Source organism: Myotis lucifugus, unplaced genomic scaffold, assembly GCF_000147115.1.
Source record: "Myotis lucifugus unplaced genomic scaffold, Myoluc2.0 scaffold_50, whole genome shotgun sequence".
Classification (NCBI taxonomy): Eukaryota; Metazoa; Chordata; class Mammalia; order Chiroptera; family Vespertilionidae; genus Myotis; species Myotis lucifugus.
The window spans coordinates 556,045-583,435 of record NW_005871098.1 but is presented as its reverse complement, the minus strand read 5'-3'; the positions used below and the strand labels follow the sequence as shown (position 1 = coordinate 583,435).

At 40.5% G+C, this 27,391-nt stretch overlaps 1 protein-coding gene across 1 annotated transcript in view; it reads left to right on the top strand.

Moving 5' to 3' along the window:
• Window positions 1–27,391, top strand: part of LOC102428984 (phospholipid scramblase 2-like) — a 97,153-nt gene that overhangs the window by 32,646 nt on the left and 37,116 nt on the right. Inside the window, exons 4-5 of the mRNA XM_023753768.1 lie at window positions 8,961–9,181; window positions 11,650–11,811. Coding sequence (XP_023609536.1) covers window positions 8,961–9,181; window positions 11,650–11,811 — 383 coding nt within the window. The remainder of the gene's footprint in view (window positions 1–8,960; window positions 9,182–11,649; window positions 11,812–27,391) is intronic.

Genomic DNA, 27,391 nt, shown 5'->3' with positions numbered 1-27,391 from the left:
ATCTCGCTCAGTCCTGATCGGCCTGACCAAGGAACAAGCTAAACTACCAGTCAGAGCGTCTGCCCTCTTGTGGTCTGTACACATCATAACAACTGGGCCACCAGGTGACTGTCTGCTCTCTGATGGTCAGTGTACGTCATAGCAAGTGGTTGAGCGGCCTTAGCATATCATTAGCATATTGCGCTTTGATTGGACACTTAACATATTAGGCTTTTATTATATAAGATCATTATTGTTTAAAGTATTACATATGTCTCCTTTGTCCCCAATTAACCCCCATTGGCCACTCCCACCCCCTAGGAGAAGCCCCCACTGCCCCAGTGTCTGTGACCATTGGTTATGCTAATATGCATGCATACAAGTCCTTTTGTTGATCTCTTACCCCCTTTTCCCACCTTCTTTCTGAGGTTGGATGGTCTGTTCAGTGTTTCTTTGTCTCTGGATCTATTTTTTTTTTCATCAGTTTATGTTGTTCATTAAATCACACATATGAGTGAGATTTTTATCTTTCTCCAACTGGCTTATTTTGCTTAGCAAAATGTTCTCCAGGTCCATCCATGCTGTCGCAAATGGTAAATGTTCCTTTTTTTAAAAAAAAATTCTTTATTGTTTAAAGTATTACATAAGTCTCCTTTTTCTCCCATTGACTTCTCTGCAGCCTCCCTCATGCCCCGGTACATGCCCTCATGCCACCCCCAATTTGTGTCCACTGGTTATGCTCATATGCATACATACAAGTGCTTTGGATGATCTATTTCCCCCCACCCCCACCTTCCCTCATAGGTTGGACAGTCTGTTTGATAATTCTATGATTCTGGTTCTATTTTTATTGATCAGTTTATGTTTTTCATTACATTTCACAAATGAGTGAGATCATGTGATACTTATCTTTCTATGACTGGCTTATTTCACTTAGTATAATGCTCTCTGGTTCCATCCATGCTGTTGCAAATGGTAAGAATTACTTCTTTTTTACAGCAGTGTAGTATTCCATTGTGTAGATGTACCACAGCTTTCTAATCCACTTATCTGCTGATGGGCAATTAGGCTGTTTCCAAATCTTAGCTATGGTAAATTGTGCTGCTATGAACATAGGGGTACATATATCCTTTCTGATTGGTGTTTCTGGTTTCTTGGGATATATTCCCAGAAGTGGGATTACTGGGTCAAATGAGAGTTCCATTTTTAATTTTTTGAGGAATCTCCATACTGTTTTCCACAGTGTCTGCACCAGTTTGAATTCCCACCAGCAGTGCACAAGTGTTCCTTTTTCTCCACATCCTCTCCAGCACTTGTCGTTTGTTGATTTGTTGATGATAGCCATTCTGACAGATGAGATGATACCTCATTGTTGTCTTGATTTGCATCCCTTGGATGATTAGTGACCTTCAGCAAGTTTTCATATGTCTCTTGGCTTTCTGAATGTCCTCTTTTGAAAAGGTTCATTTAGGTCATTTGTCTGTTTTTTTTTTATTGGATTCTTGACCTTCCTTTTGTTAATTTGTATGAGTTCCCTGTAAATTTTGTAGATTAAACCCTTATCTGAGATAGCATTTGGCAAATATGTTCTCCCATGCATGCAGTGGGCTTTCTTGTTGTTTTGTTGATGGTTTATTTGCTGTGCAGAAGCTTTTTATTTTGATTTAGTCCCATTTGTTTATTTCTCCTTAGTTTCCATTGCCCTAGGAGTTGTATTGGTAAAGACATTGCTATGATATGTCTTATATTTTACTGCCTGTGAAGTCTTCTAATATTTTTATGGTTTCCCAACTTACATTTAAGTCCTTTAACCATTTTGAGTATATTTTTTTGCATGGTGTGAGTTGGTGATCTAGTTCCATTTTTTTTGCATGTATCTGATCAATTTTCTCAGCACCATTTATTGAAGAGACTGTCTTGACTCCATTGTATGCTCTTGCTTCCTTTGTCAAATATTAATTGAGCTTAATGGCTTGGGTTGATTTCTGGGTTATCTCTTTGGTTCCATTAGTCTATATGTCTGTTCTTGTGCCAGTACCAGACAGTTTTGAGAACAGTGGCTTTGAAATATAGCTTGATATCTGGTATTGTGATCCCTCCAACTTTTTTATTCTTTCTCTAGATTGCTGTTGTTATTCGTGGTCTTTTTTTTTATTCCAGATGAATTTTTGGAGAGTTTTTTCAAGGTCTGTGTAATGTGCCGTTGGTATTTTAATGGGGATTGCATTGAATCTATAAATTGCTTTGGGTAGTATGGACATTTTAATGATGTTGGTTCTACCAATCCATGAACATGGTATGTTCTTCCATTTCAAAGCATCTTCTTTTACCACAATGGCATAAAATTAGAAACCAGATACAATAAAAACACTCAAAAATATTAAAACACATGGAGGCTCAGTACCATTCTGTTAAACAATGAATGGGTTACTAAAGAGATCACAGAAGAAATAAGAAACACCTGATAACAAATGAAAATGAGCACACACGAACCCAAAATCTATGGAACATCAAAAGCAGTCCTGAGAGGGAAGCTCATAGCACTATATAGGCCTACCTCAAAAAACTAGAAAAACATTTAATATGTTATGTAACCTTACAACATATATAATTAGAAAGAGAAGAATAAGAAAAGATCAGAATAACTAAAAAGGAAGTAAATAATATATATCAGAATCACAATAAACCACATAGAGACCAAAAAGACAATACAAAAGTAAGTAAAACCAACAGCTGTTTCTTTCAAAGATAAAACAGATTGGTAAACTTCTAGCCAGACTCCTCAGAAAACAAACAGAGGACTCAAATATACAAAATAAAATAAAAATAGCTGAAGTAACAACTGACCCCACAGAAATACAATCGACTATAATAAAATGCTATGAACGACTTTATTCCAAGAAACTGAACAACCTGGACAAAATGGACATATTCCTAGAAAAATACAGTCTTCCAAAACTCAATCTGGAAGAATCAGAAAACCTGAATAGGCTGATAACTACTGATGAAATTGAAGCAGTAATTAAAAAAAAAACTGCCAGCAAACAAAAGCTTTGGTCCAGTTTCACAGGGGAGTTTTACCAAACATTGTAAGAATTAACCCCTACCCTCAAATTTTTCAAAAACATTCACGAAGCAGGAATACTTCCAACCTTTTTTTTTATGAGGCCAGCATTACCCTAATTCCAAAATTAAATAGACACTACAAAAAAAGACAATTACAGGCCAATATTCCTGACGAACATATATGTTAAAATCCTCAACAAAATATAAGCAAATATGAGCTAGCAACATATTAAAAAGATCATACACCATGACCAAGTGGGATTTACTCCAGGGATGCAAGGCTGAAACAATATTAACAAATCAATAAGTGTGATACATCACATAAACAAATTGAAAGACAAAAAGTCACATGATAATATCAATTAATGCAAGAAGAGCATTCAATAAATTCCAACACCAATTTTTTTTAATATATTTTATTGATTTTTTTACAGAGAGGAAGGGAGAGAGATAGAGAGTTAAAAACATCGATGAGAGAGAAACATCGATCAGCTGCCTCCTGCACATCTCCTACTGGGGATGTGCCCGCAACCCAGGTACATGCCCTTGACCGGAATCGAACCCGGGACCTTTCAGTCCGCAGGCTGACGCTCTATCCACTGAGCCAAACCGGTCTCGGCCCAACACCAATTTTTGATAAAAAAAACAAAACACTCTCAGCAAAGTGTAACTAGTGGGAGCATACCTTAACACAATGACAGACAACATCATACTCAATGGGCAAAAACTAAAACCATTTTTCTTAAGTACAGGAACAAGACAGGGTTGCGCACTTTCACCATTCTTGTTCAGCATAGTACCGGAAGTCCTAACCTCAGCAATCAGACACTAAAAGAAATCAAAGGCATCCAAATTGGAAAGGAAGAAGTAAAACTCTCATTATTCACAGATGACATGATATTGTACAAAGAAAACCCTAAATACTCCATAAAAAACTACTAAGTTCAATAAATGAATTAGGCAACATAGCAAGATACAAAATTAACACTGAGAAATTGATGGCATTTTTATATACCCACTAAAGATATCTCAGAAAGAGAAACTAAAATAGCAATCCCATTTTCCATTGCAACAAAAAATTAAGATACTTAGGAATAAACTTAACCAAGGATGTAAAAATCCTGTACTGGGAAAACTACAGGATGCTGAAAAAGAGACAGATGAAGATAATAACAAGTGGAAGAATATACCATGTTCATGGAATGGTACAATAACCATCATTAAAATGTCCATACTATCCAAAGCTATCTATAAATTCAGCAATCTCCATTAAAATACCAATGATATATTTCACAGATCTAGAACAAACACTCCAAAAATTTACATGGAACCAAAAAAGACCCAGAATATGTGCAGCAATCTTCAGAAAGAAGAACGAAGTTGGAGGAATCACAATGCCAGATATAAAGTTATATTACAAAGCCACTGTACTCAAAACAGCCTGGTATTGGCACCAGAACAGGCATATGGGTCAATGAAACAGAACCCAGAACCCAGAAGTTGACCCAAGACATTATGCTCAATTAAAATTCGGCAAAGGAGGCAAGAGCATACAATGGAGTAAAGAAAGTCTCTTCAGTAAATGGTATTGGGAAAATTGGACAGGTACATGCACAAAAAATGAAACTAGACCACCAACTCACACCATATACAAGAATAAACTCAAATTGGATAAAAAATTAATGTAAGTTGTGAAGCTATTATAATCTTAGAGAAACCATAGGCAGCAAAATATCAGACATCTCTCAGAGCAATATGTTTACTGATATATCTCCTAGGACAATGGAAACTAAGAAGAAAATAAACAAATTGATCTCCATCAAGATAAAAACCTTCGGCACACTAAAACCAACCATCAACAAAAAGAGAAGAAAGCCCACTGCATGGGAGAATATATTTGCCAATCATACATGCGATAAGGGGTTAATCTCCAAAATATATAGAGAACTCATACAACTTAACAAAACGAAGACAAGAAATCCAATTTAAAAATGTACAAAGGACCTAAATAGACATTTATCCAAAGTGGACATACAGAAGGCTAAGTGGCATTTGAAAATTTGCTTAAAGTCACTAATAATCTAAGAGATGCAAATCAAAACAACAATGAGTTATCACTCACACCTGTCAGAATGGCTATCATCAACAAACCAAGAAATTACAAGTGTTGGTGAGGATGTGGAGAAAAGGGAATCCAAGTACACTGCTGGTGGGAATGCAGACTGGTGCAGCCTCTATAGAAAACAGTATAGAGTTTATTATCCTAAGAAATAGGAAACACCAATCAAAAATAATATATGCACCCCTATGTTCATCGCAGCACAATTTATAATAGCTAAGATTTGGAAATAGCCCAAGTGCCCATTAGCAGATGAGTGGTTATAAAAACATTTACACAATGGAATACTACCAGCTGTAATAAAGAAAGAACTCTTTTCATTTGCAACAGCATGGATGATCTGGAGAGTATTATGCATGTATACTTATATGCATAACCCATGGACACAGAAAATAGAATGATGAAGGCCTGGGGTAGGGGGTTGGGCAGGCTAGAAGAGGTCAATGGGGGAACAAAGGGGACATATATAATACTTACTACAATAAAGATTTAAAAATAAAATATAAAACCAAAAAACAAACACAAAAACTGTATATGAAATATAAACAAGTATTTAAAGTTAAAAACTGAATGAAATATTACAAAATACAATACTATGTAGCTGTAAAAAAAAAGAAGAAGAGGAATCTCTTACCCTTTGAGACAGCATTGAGAGACCTGGCAAGCATTATGCTAAATGAAATAAGCCCATCAGAGAAAGGCAAGTATCACATGATCTCACTCATATGTGAAATCTAATGAACAAAATAAACTGATGAACAAAATAGATCCAGGGATACAGAAGCATGGAACAGACTGATGAATCTCAGAGGGAAGGCAGGAGAGAGGTGTGTGGGGAGAGATTAGCCAAAGAGCTTATATGCATGTATGCATAACCCATGGACACAGATAATAGTGTGGAAAAGGACTGGGAGGTAGGGTGGAGAGGGTCAATGGGGAAAAAAGGGAACATCTGTAATATTTTCAACAATAAGGATAAATTAATAAAAAAAAAACTCATACATCTTAACACCAAACAAATAACCTAATTTTAAAATGGGCAGAGGAAATGAACAGACACTTCTCCCAAGAAGACACACAAATGGCCACAGATATATGAAAAGATGCTCAACTTCACTAGCTATTATGGAAATGCAAATTAAAAAACTACAATTAGATACCACCTCATCCCTGTTAGAATGGCTATTATCAACAGGACAATAAATAACAAGTGTTGGGGAGGTTGTGAAGAAAAAAAAACCCTCATTCACTGCTCATGGAAATGTAAACTGGTACAGCCACTATGGAAAACAGATAGAGGTTCTTTAAAAAATTAAGGATAAAGATATCATATGACCCAACAACCCCTCTTTTTTGTATCAACCTAAAATTTTTGAACATTTATTCTCAAAGTCACATGCACCCCTATGTCCATTGCAGCATTATTCATGGTGGCTAAGACATGGAAACAGACAAAATTTACTTCAATAGATAAAAGTTGGTACATATATGCAGTGGAATACTATTCAGCCATAAGAAAAGATTAAATACTCCCATTGGAGAAGACATGGATGGACCTTGAGAATGTCATGTTAAATGAAATAAGTCAGACAGAAATGTTGAAGACTCATATTATTTCACTTATATGTGGGATATAAAACTGAAATCAAAAAATGAACAAAAAAGAAAAGCAAACAAACAAAAGCTCATAGACACAGATAACAGTATAGTGGTTACCAGAAGAAAGGTGGGTAGTAAAGGGCAAAGTTGGCCTAATATATGATGATGGAAGATGATTTGATTTTAAGTTGTGGGCACACAATGCAATATGAAGATCATGTATCAGAGAAATATGCATTTGAAACGTATATAATCTTATTGACCAAGGTAACCCTAATGCACTTAATAAAAAAAATATATAAAAATTTAATATACCTTAAAAATATAACCAACCATAGAATTCTATGTTGTTTTTATTTATTTATTTTTAAGTAACTGGAAAGATATTTAGAGATTGTGTAACACCATTGATCTCATTTTACAGATAAACAAGCAGATTTTTGTGATTTAGCTACTTAATGAAACACATAGATAATAGATCCCAAGTCATAAAACAGTTTGTTTGTTTGTTTGTTTGTTTGTTTGTTTGTTTGTTTCATGAAACATTTGACTGGCAGATGTTGAACTCAAGGGTTGTTCTTATAAAGGCACTAGAGGCCCAGTGCATGAAATTCGTGCATGGGAAGGGGGGTTCCTCAGCCCGCCTGCACCCTCTCCAATCTGGGACCACTAGAGGGATGTCTGACTGCTGATCCTGCAGGGATCGGGCCAAAACCGGCAGTCGGACATCCTTCTCACAATATGGGACCCCTGACTCCTAACCACTTGCCTGCCTGCCTGCCTGATTGCCCCTAACTGCTTCTGCCTGCCAGACTGATTGTCCCCTAACAGCTCCCCTGCCTGCCTGATTGTCCCCAACTGCCTTCCCCTGCTGACCCGATCGCCCACAACTGCCCTCCCCTGCAGGCACGGTCACCTACAACTGCTCTCCCCTGCAGGCCTGGTCACCCAGAACTGCCCTCCCCTGCCAGCTATCTTGTGGTGGCCATCTTGTGGCATCCATCTTTTGGCAGCCATCTTGTGGTAGCCATCCTGTGACGACGTGGGGGCAGCCATCTTGTGATGACGTGGGGGAAGCCATTTTGTGATGATGTGAGGGCGTCGCACGAGGGCCTGAGGGCCACCTAGGCTTTTATTAGTATAGATAATCCAGGGCCTATGTGAGTCAGAAGAAAGACACCTGAGGGAGGTCATGGTGCTAGACTTGCACAGCATGTCTCTATCTGAATGAAAGTCCATCCACACACATATTAGAGAGTAATTTTGTTTCCATATATTTATTTTAATCACTTGTTATTTGGATGGCTTGTGATATCCTATGACCCAAGTTAATGAGGGCTCTGAACAAGTGGGACCAAGAATTGCTCCTTCTTGGCTCTAAGCAAGGAGAGGTTTCCAATGTGTGGTTCAGCTGTGAAGACTTCACTAAGATACCAGGCAGGTGTCAGTATTTAGCATATTTATTTTTCTCCTGTGAAAAGATTAGCCCCTATAAGATACAGAGTTCACTTAAGATGCCAGTGATCTAGATATCCTATGAGTTGCAGCTTGGTGGCCAAGCACCTTACCCCCTTGTCTTATACCACCTCCCACCTCTGAACAACTGCTGCATTAAACAAGGGTGCCCTGTGCCCAGTCTGATGTTCTGATTCACCTTCTACTTTCACATGTGCATTGAGAGTAAATGCCTTCATTACCTTCCCTCACACAGTGCAAACACTAAGCAATGAATATGTTATAAAGTAAAACCACAGCCAATTTATTTTATATCCTATTTTACAGAGCATAAACATAGCAATCATCCTCTGTTCCCTCCTTAATTGAATATCTGAAAACTGTATCAAGCAAGTGGTGTATTCTGCATACACCTAAGCACAATTGTGACCATCTGCAGCACAGCCCATTCATTAGCAGCTAAGTCTCCCTTTCTGACATGACTCTATGGAGTTAGGAGGATATGGGTTTTCTTTTCTATGTCTCACATAGATCTCATAATATTTTATACTTTCATACCCTGTCCTAGTTCTCTTCCTTTGCTATTTTTCTCTGCCTAGATCATCTCTAAACACCTTTTCTTTTCAATCTCCCAATGTGACATGAAGTATCATCTAAAGTAATATCTGAAAATATTTAAGTATTTAGATTAATTATATTTTAAACATAAAGGTGATTAAGATATCCTCTTCTTTATTTTCAGTCATCATACATATTGAAACAAATAACAAATATGAAATTAAGAACAGCCTTGGACAGAAGATATACTTTGTCACCGAGGATAATAATTGCTGTACCCGAAATACTTGTGGGGCTCATAGGCCTTTTACCATGAGGATTCTTGATCTTATGGGCCGAGAGGTCATAACTCTGGAGAGACCACTAAGATGTGGCTATTGTTGTTGCCCCTGCTGCCTTCAGGAGGTCAGTGAGCACTTACCCAGGTAATATGTAAAGTAGATCAACAAAAATTATCACCCTTTCATTGAACCTGTATAATCAAATGAGATTTTCTAAAATTTGGTCCATGAACTATTGTTTTATGCTTGAGAATAATTGGAAGAGGAAGGGTGGCAGGTGAAAAATAGTGAGCAGTTAGGCCCCTGGCCCTGAGAAGTTCATCTCATGGGAATGAGCTTCTGCTCAGAGTCAGACTTTGGGAAGAGTTGAGAAGATAAGGCATGCTGGTAAAGTCCCTTACTTTAAATGACCATGAGAGGTCTGGCTAAAGCCAGAGGAGGGCACCGCAGAGAATATCCTAGGATACAATTCCAGGATCAAGTGTACAGAAGAATGAAGAAAAGAACAGATATGTCCATCTCACAATTTTGGCCAACCTATTATGGAAGAAACCTAGGAGATACCACCTTTGAGAAATCTCAAATCCTGTGTTCTTAAGTTCCCCATTTAAAAAATAATATATTTGTGCACCTGTAATAGGTATGTGCTAGGTGTGGGTACCTTCAGTTCTATAAAGGCCAGGTGTCTATTTCATATTACTTGTCAGCTCACTGGTACAGAACGTGGATCTCAGGGGAGGCACCAGGGAACTGAGAGCATACAGGAAAGTTGGTCTTTGCCTGTATCCCTACTGGCCTGAGACCAGCCCTTGCCTGGTCAGTCATTCCAGACAAGTAGCTGTAAGACCAGGTCACAGACCTAGTTACAGGCACATAGATATTTGAATTCTAAGACTGCATTTATTTTCAAAAGATAACTGAAGTTATTCCTACTGAATTATGTTGTGTTTTGTCATTTAGCTTAGGTATAACAGTATCTATCCATAGGAATATCTGAGGAAAAACAGAGTTTGGTGGAATATGCTCTGAATGTAAAGAGCACATTAATAAACATTATATTATTGACCTTAGATAATAGTTTAGGACAATGTCACTTACACATGAGCATGCTGAGGAACTCCCTAGGTCACCCCGCTAATAGCAGAGCCAAATTTTCAGGCCCTAGTTCCTTTCCATTATAGAGCCATCGCCACTCAGATTTGAAAATTTCACCAGCAATCAGGATTCTATTCATACATCTAAACCACTGTTTTTATAGGAGTTTGAGAAAATAGCTCCTTAATAATTTCAACAAGTTTCATAAGTATGGAAATTTTTAAATGTACAGGTCAGGAGAGCAATGCTTAAGAGTGGAGTCTATGCATGCAGCCTGTCCGACTGTGTGACTCATCTTGTCTACTTTGCAGCTAGAGAATCTGATACAAGTTAGTTAACTCTCTGTTCTTCAGTTACTTTCTCCATAAATAGGAATAATAGCACCAATCTGGTGTTTGTTGTCAATTAAGTATTGCATAGAACAGTATCTTTTACTTAGAAGTCAGCAAAGGAGCTGAATAGACATTTTTTCCAAAGAATTAATACAAGTGGCCCAAAGATGTTTGAAAAGTGTTCAACATAACTAATCATTAAGAAAATTAAAACCAAAACCACTATGAGATGTCACATTACCCTTGTTAGAATGGTTGTTATCTGAAAACAAGACATAATTTGGCAAGGGTGTGAAGATAAGGGAACACTCGTACACTGTTGGTAGGAATATTAATTGTTACAGCTATTATGAAAAACAGCATGTGATCCACCAATCCCTCTTCTGGGTATATATGCAAAGGAAATGAGATCAGGTTTTCAAAGAGATATCTACATTTCCATGTTAATTGCCGCATCAATTACAATAAACAAGATGTGGAAATAACCTAAGTTTTGGTTGATGGATTCATGGGTAAGAAACATGATATAGATATAGATATATAGATATACACAATGGGATATTATTCAGCCAAATAAAAGAAGAAAACCTTGCCATTGAGACAACATGGATGCACCTAGAGGCCATTGTGCTGAGTGAAACAGGTAAGACAGAAACAGACAAATGCAGTATGGTATCACTTACATATGGAATCTAAAAACAAAAACAAAAAACACTAATTCATCAAAATAGAGATTTAAATAGTGGTTGCCTAGGACTGGGGAGAGGAGGATAGGGAAATGTTGGACAAACTACACCAACTTTTAGTTATAAGAGGAATAAGCCTGAGGCTCAAATGTACAGCATAGTGAGTATAGTTAATAATACTATGCTGTATACTTGAAATTTGCCAAGAGAGTAGATCTCAAGCATCACTATATGAGGTTACTGATGTGTTAACTAACCTGATTGTGGTAATCATTTCACAATGTATATGTATATCAAATCATCACATTGTACACTTTAAATATATTACAACTGTACTTGTCAATTATACCTCAATAAAGCTGGAAAAGAAAATTATTGCCCATTCCAAAAAATGCACTTAATTAATGAAAGCTCTTATTAGACATGAGTGATGATGATGATGACAGCAATGATTACACATTACATATATTATTTTACAGATAAAAATCTATGCTCCTCCTGGTACACCAATAGGTTATGTTATTCAGACCAAGCACCCGTATGTGCCTAAGTTTACAATTCAAAATGAGAATAAAAAGGATATACTAAGAATTATCGGTCCATTTTTTGCATGCAAATGTTGTGGAGATGTTGATTTTGAGGTAAGAGATATGATAATTTTTATAAGATTTGAGGTAAGAGATGTGATAATTTTTATAGGATTTCCTTACATTTTCCAAATGTAAGGAAAATATAATTTTGTGGGAAGTTAACAAATATATTTTAAAAAATGTGTATCCTAATTCTCAAGTGGGAGACAATGTGCTCATATATTTAACTTTGGTCAGAAAGGAAGTTATTAATCTCATTGAGCTTCAGTATTGATTATGCTAAGTCGAAAAAAGAAAAGTGGAGCCCTGCACTCAAATAAATATAAACAAAACAACTAATATTTCAATGTGGTGGTTTCTATATAGAGGTCCTATACATTATCCGTTTTGAATAGAATGTTAGCCTTGTCATCTAACCTTTGTCTGACTGACAAAGCCTTAATGATCCTTCCTTAGTCTGAAACACAGGCTGCCAGTGCTCTTGGCCCTCTTCAGAAGGTCTGACATCTTTGAGTTCCTACAAAAAGCCCAATTATGCAAAGAGAGTTTTCAGAAATATAGTGTAAGATGTGCTACCCAGTTATGCTTCTCTGTGTTCTCTCCTTTACCTTTATATTAAATTTGATTGTTAGAAACCACAATATATCTGTATACTTACTACATGGAGCAATTTCATCACAGCAGTTTTCCAACAGATGGTCTAGCCTTAAGTTCAAATTATTTAGTAGCAAATATTTAAAAATCAAGAAATTTTATGAGCTAATCTTGACATGATTCTCTTTGAAAATCATAAAAATTTGTTAAACTGGGCTCACATTTTCACAGAAGGGACAAAAATATCCTACAACTAACTGAGCATGGATGCCCCCTTATAATAAGATGTGAGAACACTGCCACTTTCCCAACTTCCGCAGGCTTCCCAATATTCCCTTCATTTTTTATATTTCTTGGCTGACTTCCCCAGCTATGTGATTTTTCAATTCTTCTGTTAGACCCTGGTTATGTAAAGATTAATTATTTCCTCCATGGATTTAACAGGCTCATGACAGAAATGGACAATTCTAAGAAGACACACACAATGTAAAGGCTCTTTTTAAAAATGTATCTGTTATTGGAAGTATCACAGATGTCCCCTTTTTTTCCCCACTGCCCCCTTCACCCTGCACCCACACACCAGGCCTTCACTGCACTATTGTTTGTGTCCATGGGTTAGGCATACATGCATATAAATTCTCTGATGAATCTCTTCCCATCCCCTATGTGGAATATGTATAATGTTTATGTTTGTGTGTGTGTAATATGTATGTGTAAGAACTTTATATAGATGTATGTATAATAATCATTCCTTATGTAGGATATGGCATATGTATCAAAGATCCAGAGGAGTGGAAAGATAATTACTCATTCGGGGAACAATATTAATGGAAGTTTAGTTGTCATGTATTTATTTTGGAGAAATTGGTGAAACTAAAAACATGTGAAATTATTATAGTTAATGCTAAGGAATTTAGATTGCATCCAGCATACATTTGCAATAGAATCCTTAGAGCATTTATTATATGTAATAAATTAACTTCTATGCATCTAGAATGATGCGAACTAGGTACCATCTTTCAGAGATTTGAGAAATGATCATTTGAGTTAATTTCTTTTTTATATCAAACAAAATAGACTCTATTTTTTATGTTTTCTTTTTTAACTTTATTTTCTTATTGTTGACACTATTACAGATGTCCTCATTTTCCCCTCCTTTGCCCACCTCTACCCAGTCCCCTACCCTCTGGCCACCACCACACTGTTGTCTGTATTTATGGGTTATACATGCATGTTCTTTGGCTAAGCCATTCACCTTCTTTCAACCAGTCCCCTCTCTATCCTACCCTTGACACTTAAATTAGGAATTTTGAGTATGAGGGACCACAATGGAATATGGACTACATCATTGTGTCAGTGGTTATGAAAACTTGGGGTAGAAAAGAGATAAAAGCCTGAACACAGCAGGGGTTGTTCTATAGGAAGAAATAACTGAGTGATATTTTATAAATATATTGAGTGGAACTGCCTCATGAATTTTATGTCAATTGAGAATGAAAAAACATCTGGAGATGAATCTGATGTCTGAGAATTAAGAAGCTGAAATAATGTGTTTGGCAATGATAAGAATCTTGAAGGAGAAACTCAATTCAAGCCACTGATTTTTATTTGAGTCACGTTGAGTTTTAGGTATGTAAAGAAAAATATTGGAGAGTTTTCAGCATACACATAGTAGTTTAAGCCATGAGAAGATTATCCCAATGGTGTGGAGAAGACAATAGATTCTCATCTACATCCTGTAGAGATGATAAGTGAATCTGTCTCCTTCCAAGACTCTTGGTAAGGGAAAAACATGTACACATTAAACTGATATTCCAATCCAGGCCCCTCTATGAATTTGAAATCTGAATCCACACCATTATTATGGTATGTTTAGGAGTCTTAATACATAGAAATAGATCCTGAGTGGTAGAATCAAATGGGAAAGCACACTAGAAGGAGATTAATCACCAAGGACACCTTCTATTCTTACAGGGGAGGGGGAATCTATCTTTACATTAACATATTTAAAAATTGCATAATTCCCTAGGAACCAATCCAAGAACAAACTGCATGTAATAGAATAGTCTGCAAGCATACAAAAACACTTAAATAAACAGTAAAGAGACTAAACAAAAAAGGGAAGAATGATACCAATAATAAAGGACAGGAGGATTTGAAGATAAACCAAATAGAACCTCTGAAAATGAAAAATAGTCATTAATAAAACCTCATTAGAAAGATTGAGCTGCAAATTAAATACAGGTGAAGAGAACTGGATTATCCATATTTGTAAAATAAATAGGTGAGGAAAGCATTATAAATTTGAAGGGACAAAATAAAACTGAAGGGAGATAGGAGAAAAAACTACTCTTGCATATGTCAAAGCGGAGCTACAGTGAAAGAGAATGCACTGAGATGCTATTCAAAGAGATAAATGACAGAAAGTTGCTAACTTGATACCATGCACCCTCAGATTCAAAAAGTACAAGGAGTTCTGTGTGTGAAAAAACAAAACAAAAACCTGACACTCATATATAGCTAAGGTAAACAGGAAACTTCAAATTAAAAAAGAAAATATAAAATATGCAACTGTGGGGTTCCAATCAAGATGGTGGCATAAGTAAATATGGTACTTGAATCCTCCCACAATTAAATCAAAATTATAACTAAACTAGAAGAAAGCCATCATTCACAACAATTTGAAATCTAGCAGAATATAAGTCCTGCAACTAAAGATATAAACAAGAAGCCATATTGAGCCTGGTAGGAGGAGCAGAGAATCTTTGCAGCTGATAAGTTTGGGGACAAATCCCTCCCACTATGTACGAACAGCAATCAAGGCTCAACTACAACAAGAGGGTGTACACAGCCACACAGAGAGCACACCTGGAGTGCCAGACTGGGGTGATCAGGGAGGCTCTGCCACTGGACCCTGCAGAACACCTGCTACATAAGGCGACTCTGCCAACCCCAGGTAATATAGCCAGTACATAGAAGGAAACACAAGTAGGCAGGCAAAATGAGGAGACAAAGAAATATGTCCCAAATCAAAAAGCATAACAAAATTCCAGAAAAAGAACTAATAATAGAGACAGCAGTCTATGAAATTCAGAGTTCAAAACACTGGTTTTGAATTTAGGGGAAGAATAGATGGACTTATTGAGAACTTCAACAAAGGGATAAGAAACTTAAAAAAAGGAGATAGAAAACATGAAAAAGAAGAAGTCAGAAATGAAAAAATGCACTGGCTGAGATGAAGAGTACATTACAGGAAATCAACAATAGAGTGGATTAAGCATAGGATCAAATTAGAGATTTGGAAGATAAGGAAACAGAAAACAGCCAATTAGAACAGCAAAAAATAAAAGGGAATCCACTAAATGAGGATAGTATAAGAAGGCTTGGGACAACTTCAAGTGTACCAATGTTCAAATCATGGGAGTGCCAGAAGGAGAAGAGAGAGATCAAGGATTATAAAAAATGATGACAGAAAACTTTCCTAACTTGCTGAACGAAATAGTCATACAAGTCTAGGAAGCACAGAGAGTCCCAAACAAGATGAACCCAAAGAGGCCTACACCAAGACACATAATTAAAATGCTAAAGGTTAAAGACAAAGAGAGTATCTTTAAAGCAGCAAGAGAAAAGCAGTGTTACCTACAAGGGAGCTTCCATAAGACTGTCAGCTGATTTCTCAACAGCAATCAGTGGCAAGAAATATTCAAAATGATTCAGAACTTACTCTACCCAGCAAAGCTGTCATTTAGAATTGAAGGACAGATAAAGAGCTTCACAGACAAGAAAAAGCTAAAGTAGCTGTAAGAAATAAGGCAAGCCCCCCAATCCAGGGGTCCTGATAGAACACAAAACATACTCGGGAGCCAGGCAGCAAGGCAAATATCTTTACTTCGACGTAGAAGGATGCGCACACATGGTATGAAAGCACGTGCACACCGAGCAGGTGGTTTGTTTGGCTTTATAATCTCTGACATACATGACCTGTCCCTTACTCTTTATTGGAGCTCAGGCGCACAGTCTTTCCTGATTGGCTAATTCAAAGGGAGTGGTTGGTTTTTGCTGTTTCAAGATGGCGGCTTCCAGGGGTGCTGCAAGCCAGCGGCCAACATGGTGGCTGCCAAGTCATGTAGTCCAAAATGGTGGCTGTCTAAACTGTTCTTTGGCAGGAAAGATGATTTGTTTTTTCTCACAACTCCCCCTTTTCTTTATTTAAACTCTTTTCTTCAAAATGGGCTGACATTCATTGACTTTCATGCTCTACAGTGTCTAGGAGAAGACTAATTTGCTGTTTGGTCAATGCAGTTTCAATTAACCCTTGGATAAGAACCCCCATCCCCATACGTGGGATGATGTAACATCCCATCACTATAACTTCTAATCAAAGGGGTGAATGTGGACACCATTGCTCTAGTGCAGTGATGGCGAACCTATGACATGCGTGTCAGAGGTGACACACGAACTCATTTTTTTGGTTTATTTTTCTTAGTTAAATGGTATTTAAATATATAAAATAAATATCAAAAATATAAATCTTTGTTTTACTATGGTTGCAAATATAAAAAAATTTCTATATGTGACATGGCACCAGAGTTAAGTTAGGGTTTTTCAAAATGCTGACACGCCGAGCTCAAAAGGTTCCGCATCACTGTTCTAGTGCATCAGAGAAAGGACCTTGATCCCAGGTTCCAGCTCACTCATGGCTAAAGCTGTCAGTACCTGTGGGGCCTCAGTGATGGTCCATCTGCTGTGTTGTAAGGGATGAATGTATAACACTGGCCCCCAACATTACACATATTTCTCCTTTTTCTGTCAGAATCAGATCCAAGGCCAACCTACTCTCCCAGGTCATCCTGCTGCTAGCATCTGGCTACTCAGCTATCCCTTTAACTGCGTCTCAAGTATAGATAACTAGCCTTTGCTGGTTATGGTAAATATAGTTAATCCAGCCACATTCTTGTTTACAGTGGGCCACCAGAACAGGACAGACTCAAATCCTGCAGCAATCTGATTTCTAGCCTTAAACTCCTTTGGCATGCCTCCTGGAACCCCAATGGAATCTGTGTATATGTGAGGATCAAAGGAGCCCCCTGGACTCACTCTCCTCTTCGTAGTCTGTCTGTCCATTGAAAAAGGTTTATGATATGCCAAAGTGAAAGTGATAGCCAATTGTATCAGAGCACAAGTTCCACTCCAACTGCTGGGCAAGGCCACAAATCAGGGTCCCCCATGACACCACCAGACATCAGCACGGGGTATTGACATTGCAGCATGATTGCCTTCTGAGGATACTCGGCCATTTATGCATCCAGATAAATTTCTCATAAATTCCAAGCACTGTTTCCTCCATTGAGAGGCAGAAGGTATAGTTTATGTCAGAGGACAGGGCTAGATGATTTGGAGGGGGAGGGTGGGTCCTTGCTCTTTATCTCTGTTGAATGAGAACAACAGGGAAAGAGTCCTACAGGAAGCATTTCCCCAGGTGGTTTCCTCCTGGTACAAGGCAAGCACACATTCCATCCCGTTACTGTCTGAGACCCATCTGAATGGAAATGGGACCACTTGGGCCTCTAGCCTTCTTGCTGCACCAGTGTAACAGCCACTTTTATTTAGGGAGCATACAGAATATTTAGTCCATTCCACCCCGGCATTTGTTCCCTTATATCCTACTTCTATTTGCATGGTGGTGGCAGTGGCCTAGGGGATCTTCTCCTGTGACCTCTAACCCTAAATCTAGTTCTAGCCAATCTTTTGACCTAAAGGTTGAAATATCCAAGTCATTCAAGTTATCTATAATAATTCCTGGGTAAGCATGATCCAGGTTGTACACATTTCTCCAGCCCACATTGTAAGCCTCTGTAATTTTCCAGATTCCTAAAGCAAATAGAGCCCAGTACATGATGGTTATTAAGAAAACTCACAGTTTTTAGTGTCAATTTCAAGGGGATATGTCCTATATGGCTGTTCAAGTTGAGGCATGTCTGCCCTTAACCTCGGTGTGATGGGTCCAACCTTGCTCTGCAGTCTGAACAGCAGTCTCTGTGGTAAACAACACAGGTTGGGTCCTTCCCAGAAGGGTTTCAACTTGCTTGCCTTCTAAATCTTTATTAGAACAAAAGTAGTCTTCCAGTCAATGGCGATGAACCAGAAACTCAAGAGGGCTTTGGGTCAGGAGGCCTTCTAACCTGAGAGAGATTAAAGTAGAAGTGATACCCAGTACATATTTCTTAAGAAATTGGTCCCTAGTTTCCATTGTAGGAAGATCTTGAGGCATTCCAGGGTCTATTAGAACCACCTACACCCAACTCCAGGTTAAAAAAAACAATAAGACTTTTCTTAAAATTCAAACCTTAGGAAGGTTGACAAACTTGATTTTACCAGATTAAATATTAAAGTGTATTAGACAGAAACATAGGCTAGCAAACTTCAGTTCCCATGCTTAAAAGATGGTCTTCTTATTTATTAAATACCTGTTTAATATAACATAATTATTTTATATAATAAAGAGGTAATATGCAAATTGACCACCACACCCTCGCACAAGATGGCCACACCCATGTGGTCAAAAGATGGCCACCACAAGATGGCCAGCAGGGGAGAGCCCTTGTGGGCGATCAGACCAGCAGGAGAGGGCAGTTAGGGGTGACCGGGCCAGCCAGGAAGGGAAGTTGGGGCTGGGGGCCAGGCTTGTAGGGGAGGGCAGTTAGGGGTGAATGGGCCTGCAGGGGAGGGAAGTTAGGGACGACCAGGCCGGTGGGGAGGGCAGTTGGGGGCAACCAGGTCAGCAGGGGAGGGCAGTTGGGGGGAATCGGGCCAGCAGGGGAGCAGTTAGGCATCGATCAGGCTGTCAGGGGAGTGGTTAGGGGGTAATCAGGCTGGCAGGCAGAAGCAGTTAGGGGCAATCAGGCAGGCAGGCAGGCAAGCGGTTGGGAGCCAGCAGTACCAGATTATGAGAGGGATGTCTGACTGCCGGTCAGACATCCCCCGAGGGGTCCCAGATTGGAGAGGGTGCAGGCTGGGCTGAGGGACAACCCCCAGTGCACTAATTTTGTGCACTGGGCCTCTAGTTTTATTAGAAAAGAACTGACCAAAATAAAGCTTATTTTCTAACTTCATTTGTCCTTGGGTGTGGACAGCAAATGACACTAATTGGATTTCTCCCATCAGTCTCCCTGAGTACTTTGGCATAAGCTATTTACCCTCTGTTTAGGGAAGCAAAATACAAATCATTGACTCTTTAAGTGTCCTTGGTTTAGGGAAGATATTTTCTAGATGGCTCCAAATTGCTGTTTTACTATTTCAGTTTCCCTGTTCTGCTTGTACTGGCTTATTTGCCTGTATCATTTAATCAATTTCCCTTTAACATTTCTTTTTATAAGCTTCTTATAACTTCCACAGACATTCTTACAACTTTCAAAAACATGTTTACAACTTGCAGAAATAATCACCTCTATAAACCACTTTTTTTTTCCTTTAAAATGCATAATCATGCCTCAGTCCTTCTGTCATACCATCAGCAACTTGTACAGACCTTTTCTTTCTTTTTTTAATGTATTAGAATTCTTCACTCTTAGAAATCTTAATTTTTCAATGATTACCAAAAAGTAAACAGCCAGCATTTCTTAGATTAACATTTATGAACATACTTTAAATGCACTTTTACTTTCAAGAAAATATACCTTCAACAAAGTACAAGAGATCTTCTGTAATAAAAACTAAGAGCAGGCAAATTAAACTGTGTCTAGCAATTAATGTTTCATTTTTTAAAAAAATATTTAGATGTTTATCATTTAACCCCACAATGCTTCAAAGACTTTAAGTTAATTAAGATTTTTGGAAAATTATGTATAGGCATATGAGGCTAGAGAAAATGCAGGGAGAGGAGGGGGCAGGCTGTTCCTAGTCTTCTAGCCGCTTGGATTTAAACTGCCAGATTTTTCCTTAGAGATAACATGTTAAGGTTACTGCTGTGGCTTCTGTTTCTGGCCCTCCAGGCCAGCCCTTCCCTAGGCCACTTGTTCTACAATCGTGAACACTATGTTAGTTTTCTGTTTTTGCCTTTCTTATTTTTATGAACATAGATTTTCTGAGCCTCTTTTAACGGCTTTTCTGCACTTCTTTAACTTTATCCTTCCAGTTCTTTAACTTTTCAGTTCTCTTGAGATGTCAGGTCAACTATTGATGACAAAATGTAATTTTTAATATTTCTTGGCCCAACTGGTCCTCAGGGTCTGGCCCAGAGTACTTTCCCATTTGATCTTTTAGTCTTGGTAAAATTCAGAAGGTCCTTCTTCTTTGCCTTGCTGAATATTGAAGGCTTTACTTAGGTTCTGAGTCCCACTGGGGCTTCTGGGTTTGACACTGCTGTAAGCACACCAGGGCCAGCCAGGTGCTCTCTTTCCCAGATAGCCATAGCATTTCATTTCTGCCTGCCCTTGTTCTCTCTCTTTTCTTTTTTTTTTTTTTTACTTTTACAGGCTGGCCGCTTCCTCCAACAGAGAGCACAGTCAGTCTCCTCTTGAGTGACTAGACTTTTATTATTAACATATTTATAATTATTACTGAAAAGCTTTATCACAAATTCTTTATTTTAGCTACGTTTATTTATTATATCTTAACAACTTTGAGATTTTAAAGCCAATCATTACCTAAAGCATTTTCTTGACCAATAACCATGATTGCCTTTTCTGTTCAAGGAAAGGACACGCTAATCTGGCTGGGAGTCGTATGCCCCCGAGCAAGAACTGCCCATTTTCATGGAAGCATTGATCTTGTTACCCAACCCAGCCTGCATAGCTTACTTCCTTATGCAATTTCAAGTATACTGTATTGGTCTAATTTAGTTCAAAAATATTTCTTTTTAGGGAGAGAGTAGATCTTTGTGTCACCTCAGGGCCCTTGAGATGTCACAAAGCTGTCTCTCAGTTAAATTCTCAAAATATTACATTCGGAAAATCTGTCAAATAAACCCAATTTAAATATTATTAAAACTTAAACCAGTTGTAACATTAAAGGTTTGGTCTTGACCACAGAATTAATTATTTTTAATTTGGCTATTAAATTTTTATATTTTAGTAATGTCACAGATATGATATACTTTGAATGTCTCAGAGAAAACGCTGGAAGGACATGCCTACCTCCCGCCCATTTCCTTGTTGCAAGGGCACAGGAGTGGCAAGCTGTGCCCACCCCATAGTCTCAGTTCCGCTTCCGCCAGCCTGTGCAGGTTTGTGATGTCACGGGCAGGCGCTGAACCACCCAGTCCCCTGTAATACCAACACTGCCTGCTGGATGTTTAATGGACATGATGTAAGGCGGGGCTTTGCAAATTCCTCCACCCTGCCCCTTTCAGAGCACCCGCACAAGTTTCACACGTGTGCATTTTATTCTGCAGCTTTTAAATTTAAAAGCCGTTTTCAAAGCTGCTTTAGAATCTTAAAATCTTAACCCAGCACAGCAAAATGACCTTTGGTTCTGAGTGGCACAAAGCCTACAGGGAGGGTTCCCTATATTCATAAACCAGGGGAAAGCAAAGTCCCTAAAAGATCGAAAGTCAACATTACATTACAGACATACAGACAGAAATTTCACTAGCTAAGAGTTTCTGGCGGGCCAACACCCTGCCAGGGAGAGCAGGATGAATCCCTCAAAATAAGGATTCTTGGCAGCTGCTGGGACATCCTGCAATCTCTGTCACATGTTCAGCCTCACCACACATAACTGGGCTTCCCCAAAGCAGGAATTGCCCCATCTTTAAACAAATTAAAGAAACAACTAAGAGACATAAAACATCAACAAATACTCTCATACAGGCATGCGCCACACTGAAAGTTTACACTGCAGAGCAATGTCTTTTGTCTCTGGTTTGGGGCACTGCCTCTCCCCAGAATCTCAGCATTCTCCCAATGGACTATTTTGGGGAATGTATTCCCTAGGCCTAGAATTTCTGATTCCCATCCTCGACAGGTTACTTGTGACTATGTACTCAACCCCCCATATTGGAGGTTTCTCGTACTCCCTGAGATCTGCTTCATCCTTTTCTGGCCACTTCCCTCGCAGGAGAATGGAACCACAGATCAGAACTCCACACTCACTTTATGTCCAAGACACATCCCAGTCACATATGCCCGACCTCCGAGGATACCCAATCACCAAAGTATTACTCAGTCCAATTTCCCACCTTGGCTCATGCTTACCTGATTGCCACAGGTCTTGCTTGGGCCCTGCATGCGTTGCTGGCTGACTCTTGATCCTGAAATAATAGGTGGCCCAGGGTGGATGGATGTCCCTCCCTCTGAGGCTGTTGCAACTTGGTAATGGGGTGCACCTCCTCAGGAGAGGGGTTCAATTTCCCTGTGATGACAAACGGTATCCCGGATGAGACCCAAGATTGTAAGAAATAAGGTGAGCCCCTCAGTTCAGGGGTCCTGGTAGAACACAAAACATACTCGGGAGCCAGGAAGCAAGGCAAATATCTTTACTTCTACGTAGAAGGGTGCATGCACATGGTCTAGAAGCATGCACAAACTGAGCAGGCAATCTGCTTGGCTTTATAATCCCTGACGTATGTGACCTGTACTTTACTCTTGATTGGAGCTCAGGCACACGGTCTTTCCCTATTGGCTAATTCAAAGGGAGGGGTTGGCCTTTGCTGTTTCAAGATGGTGGCCCCCAGGGGAGCTGCAAGCCATGCCGCCAACATGGCAGCTGCCAAGTCATACAGTCCAAAATGTCAGCTGTCTAAACTGTTCTTTGACAGAAAAGATGATTTGTTTATTCTCACATAGTTCATTACCATAAAAACAGTATTACAAGAAATGTTAAAGGATCTTATTTAAGAAGAAGAAAGATTAAAAATATAAGAATAAAAAAACAATAAATACATACCTATCAATAATTACTTTAAGCACAAATGGATTAAATGCTCCAATGAGAAGACATACAGTGGCTGAATGGATAACAAAACAAGACCCTTACATATTCTGTCTACAAGAGACTTTCTTCAGATCAAAAGACACACACACTGAAAGTAAAAGGATGAAAAAAAGGTATTTCATAAAAATGGAAATAAACAAACAAAAGCTGGGGTAGCAATAGTTACACCAGACAAAATAGACCTAAAAAATAAAAATAAAATAAATGCACAAACAGAATAGAAACAGACTCATAGATACAGAGAATATTTTGATAGTTCCCAGAAGGGTGTTGGAAGTATGGGTGAAAAAGGTGAAAGGATTAAGAAGTACAAGTTGATAGTTACAAAATGTCATGAAGATGTAAAGTACAGCATAGGGAGAGTATAGTCAGCAATCTACACTAATAAAAGACAAACATGCAAATTGACCGTACCTTCACTACACCTTAAGCCACGCCCACCAGTCAATCAGAGCGACTGTATGCAAATTAATCCACCCAAGATGGCGGCCGGCAGCCATGGAGTTGGAGTGAGCAGGAGGCTTGGTTGCCCCAGCGATGAAAGAAGCCAAGCTTCCTGGCCGGCTGCTGCCTCCTCTCAAGGCAACAAAATTTCACTTATAGAAGGTAAATAAACCCCAGATACCTGCTTTCAGTCACCATGGCCATGGAGCTGGAGCGAATAAAAAAAAAAAAGGAAAGGCTGGGAGCTTTGGTCGCTGGGGGCTTGGTCAGTCTGAAAACAGCCATCAGCCCCTCACCCAGGCTGGCCAGGCACCCCAGTGGGGACCCCCACCCTGAAGGGGGTTTGGGCAGACTAAAAATGGCCCTCAGCCCCTCACCCAGGCTGGCCAGGCACCCCAGTGAGGACCCCTACCCTGAAGGGGCTTGACCAGACTGCAAATAGCCAGGCACCCAAGCGGGACCCCCAACCTGATCCAGGACATCCTTCAGGGCAAACCAGTCGGCCCCCACCTGTGCACCAGGCCTCTATTCTATATAATAAAAGGGTAATATGCAAATTGACCCTAACAGCAGAATGACTGGGAATGACTGGTCACTATGACACACACTGACCACCAGGGGGCAGATGCTCAATGCAGGAGCTGCCCCCTGGTGGTCAGTGCGCTCCCACAGGGGGAGCTCTGCTGAGCCACAAGCCAGGCAGATGGCTGCCAGCACAGCGGTGGTGGCAGGAGCCTCTCCTGCCTCCTCAGCAGCACTAAGGATGTCTGACTGCAGCTTAGGTCTGCTCCCTGCTGGCAAGTGGACATCCCCCGAGGGCTGCCGGGCTGCCAGAGGAATGTATGACTGCCAGTTTGGGCCCAATCCCCCAGGGAGCAGGCCTAAGCCAGCAGGTGAACATCCTCTGAGGGGTCCCAGACTGCAAGAGGGCATAGGCCAGGCTGAGGGACCTTCCCGAGTACACAAATTTTTGTGCACCGGGCCTCAAGTATTCTAATAACTATGTATGGTGTCAGATGGTACTAGATTCCTGGGGTGATCACTTAGTAAGTTAAATAATGTCTAATCACTGGCTCATACACCTGAAACTAATAGAATATTGTATGTCAACTATAATTAAAAGAAATTATTTAAAAAGAAATTAATAAAAAGGAATAAGCCCTAGCTGGCTTGGCTCAGCAGATAGAGCATCAGCCTGCAGACTACAAGGTCCCAGGTGTGATTCTAGTCAAGGGCACATACCCTGGTTGTGGGTTCAGTCTCCAGTGGGGAACATGCAGGAAGCAGCCAATCAATGATTCTCTCTCATCATTGATGTTTCTATCTCTCCCTTTCTCTTCCTCTCTGAAATATATAAAAATATATATTTTAAAAAAATGAATAAGACTAGCCAATGTAGACAGCAGCTCTAGTCACAATAGCCAAAAAGTAGAAACAATCCAAATGTCCATCAACAAATGAATAAACAAAATGTAATCCTATCTAATAAAAGAGAAACATGGTAATTAGCCGTATGGCCGCTACCCTTCCCATTGGCTAATCAGTGAGATATGCAAATTAACTGCCAACCAAGATGGCGGCCGGCAGCCAGGCAGCTGACACGAACAGGGAGGCTTGCTTGCTTCAGTGACGGAGGAAGCCAAGCTTCCCCGCCTGCCTTGCCGGCCTCTCAGCTGCACTCTAAGCAACATTGTAACAAATATAGAAGCTAAACAAAACCCTGGGCTTCAACCAGCAGGACCGCAACATTGTTTCAAATACAGAAGGTAAACAAAGGCCAGAAACCTGCTTTCAGCAGCGGAGGTCTCATAGCTGGAGCCGAGCCCCATAGCTAAAGCTGGCCCAGAATAAAAAGAAAAAGAAAAAAAGAACAGGTTGGGAGCTTCAGTCACCCGCCAGCCTGAAAACGGCCCTCAGCCCCTCACCCAGACTGGCCAGGCACCCCAATGGGGACCCCCACACTGAAGGGGGTGTGACCAGCTGCAAACAGCCATCATCTCCTCATCCAGGCTGACCAGGCACCCCAGTGGGGACCCCCACCCTGATCCAGGACACCCTTCAGTGCAAACCAGCTGGCCCCCACCAATGCACCAGGCTTCTATCCTATATAGTAAAAGGGTAATATGCCTCCCAGCACCGGGATCAGCATGACAGGGGGCAGCGACCAAACCCCCTGATTGCCCTGCGGCTCTGTGTGTGACAGGGGGCGGGGCCACAACCTCCCTATCTGCCCTGCTCTGTTCGTGACAGGGGGGAGCTCCCCAACCCCCTGAACGCCCTGCGGCTCTGTGTGTGACAGAGTGCGGCGCCCCACCCCCCCCATTGGCCCTGCTCTGAGTGTGACAGTGGCGGCGCCCCAACCCCCTGATCCGCCCTGCTCTGTGTGTGACAGGGGGCGGTGCCCCAACCCCCCAATCGGCCCTACCCTGAGCGTGACTAGGGGTGGCATCGCAACCTCCTGATCAGCCCTGCTCTGTGCATGACAGGGGGCGGCGCCCCAACTCCCCAATTGGCCCTGCTCTGAGCCCGACCAGGGGCTGCACCTAGGGATTGGGCCTGCCCTGTGCCACCCGGGAGCAGGCCTAAGCCAGCAGGTCATTATCTCCCGAGGGGTCCCAGACTGCGAGAGGGCACAGGCCGGGCTGAGAGACCCCCTCACCCCCCCGAGTGCACAAATTTTTGTGCACCGGGCCTCTAGTCTTATATAATAAAAGGCTAATATGCAAATTGTCCCCACTGGCAGGAGTTCGACCGACCGGGAGTTAGATGTGCGCTGACCACCAGGTGGTGGCGCATAACATGGCAGGCATCAGCTACATGGCACTGGCAGCAGGTGGAAATGGTGATGCTGCCGGCCCCATGGGCCCCAACGAGAGTGCAACCATGACGTGATGGTGGAGCAAGTGAGTGGGCGGTGCCAGGCCAAGGCAGGTGCGAACAAGGGCCCCAATCTCCCTCCAGTCTCCCTGCAGATGGTGGTAGTAGTGGGTGTCGGGGCTGGAAAGCAGGTCGCGTCAGGCCAAGGTGGGTGCGAGCAGGGACCCTGATCGCCTGCCAGTTGCCCCACAGATTGGCCCTGATCACTGGCCAAGGCTAGGGACCTTACCTGTGCATGAATTTGTGCACCAGGTCTCTAGTGTATAAATAAAATAAAATATGCAAGTGTGAAGGGGAAATCTTATCTCTAGGGATTTGTGGCATTTTACTATAGGTTTACTAATTGTTTTTCCTCTTTTTGTATTATCTATTAATATTCATTTATCTGTTGCATTGTTTACATTTTTCTTCTCAATTTATAAAAATTAACTTGTTTATTGTAGACAATCCTGCATCTATCCTCTGATTTACATTTTTAACAAATCTAACCCTTGTTTTTAAACATATATATACTAGAGGCCCAGTGCACAAAAATTTGTGCACTGGGGGGGGGGGGGGGGGCCCCCAGCCCGGCCTGTGCCCTCTCGCAGTCTGGGACCCCCTCGGGAGATAACGACCTGCTGGCTTAGGCCTGCTCTCCGGGTGGGCAGAGGGCAGGCCCCATTCCTAAAGTGCAGCCCCTGGTCAAGCTCAGAGCAGGGCCGATTGGGAGTTGGGGCACCGCCCCGTCATGCACAGAGCAGGGCGGATCGGGAGGTTGCGGTGCCACCCTAAGTCACGCTCA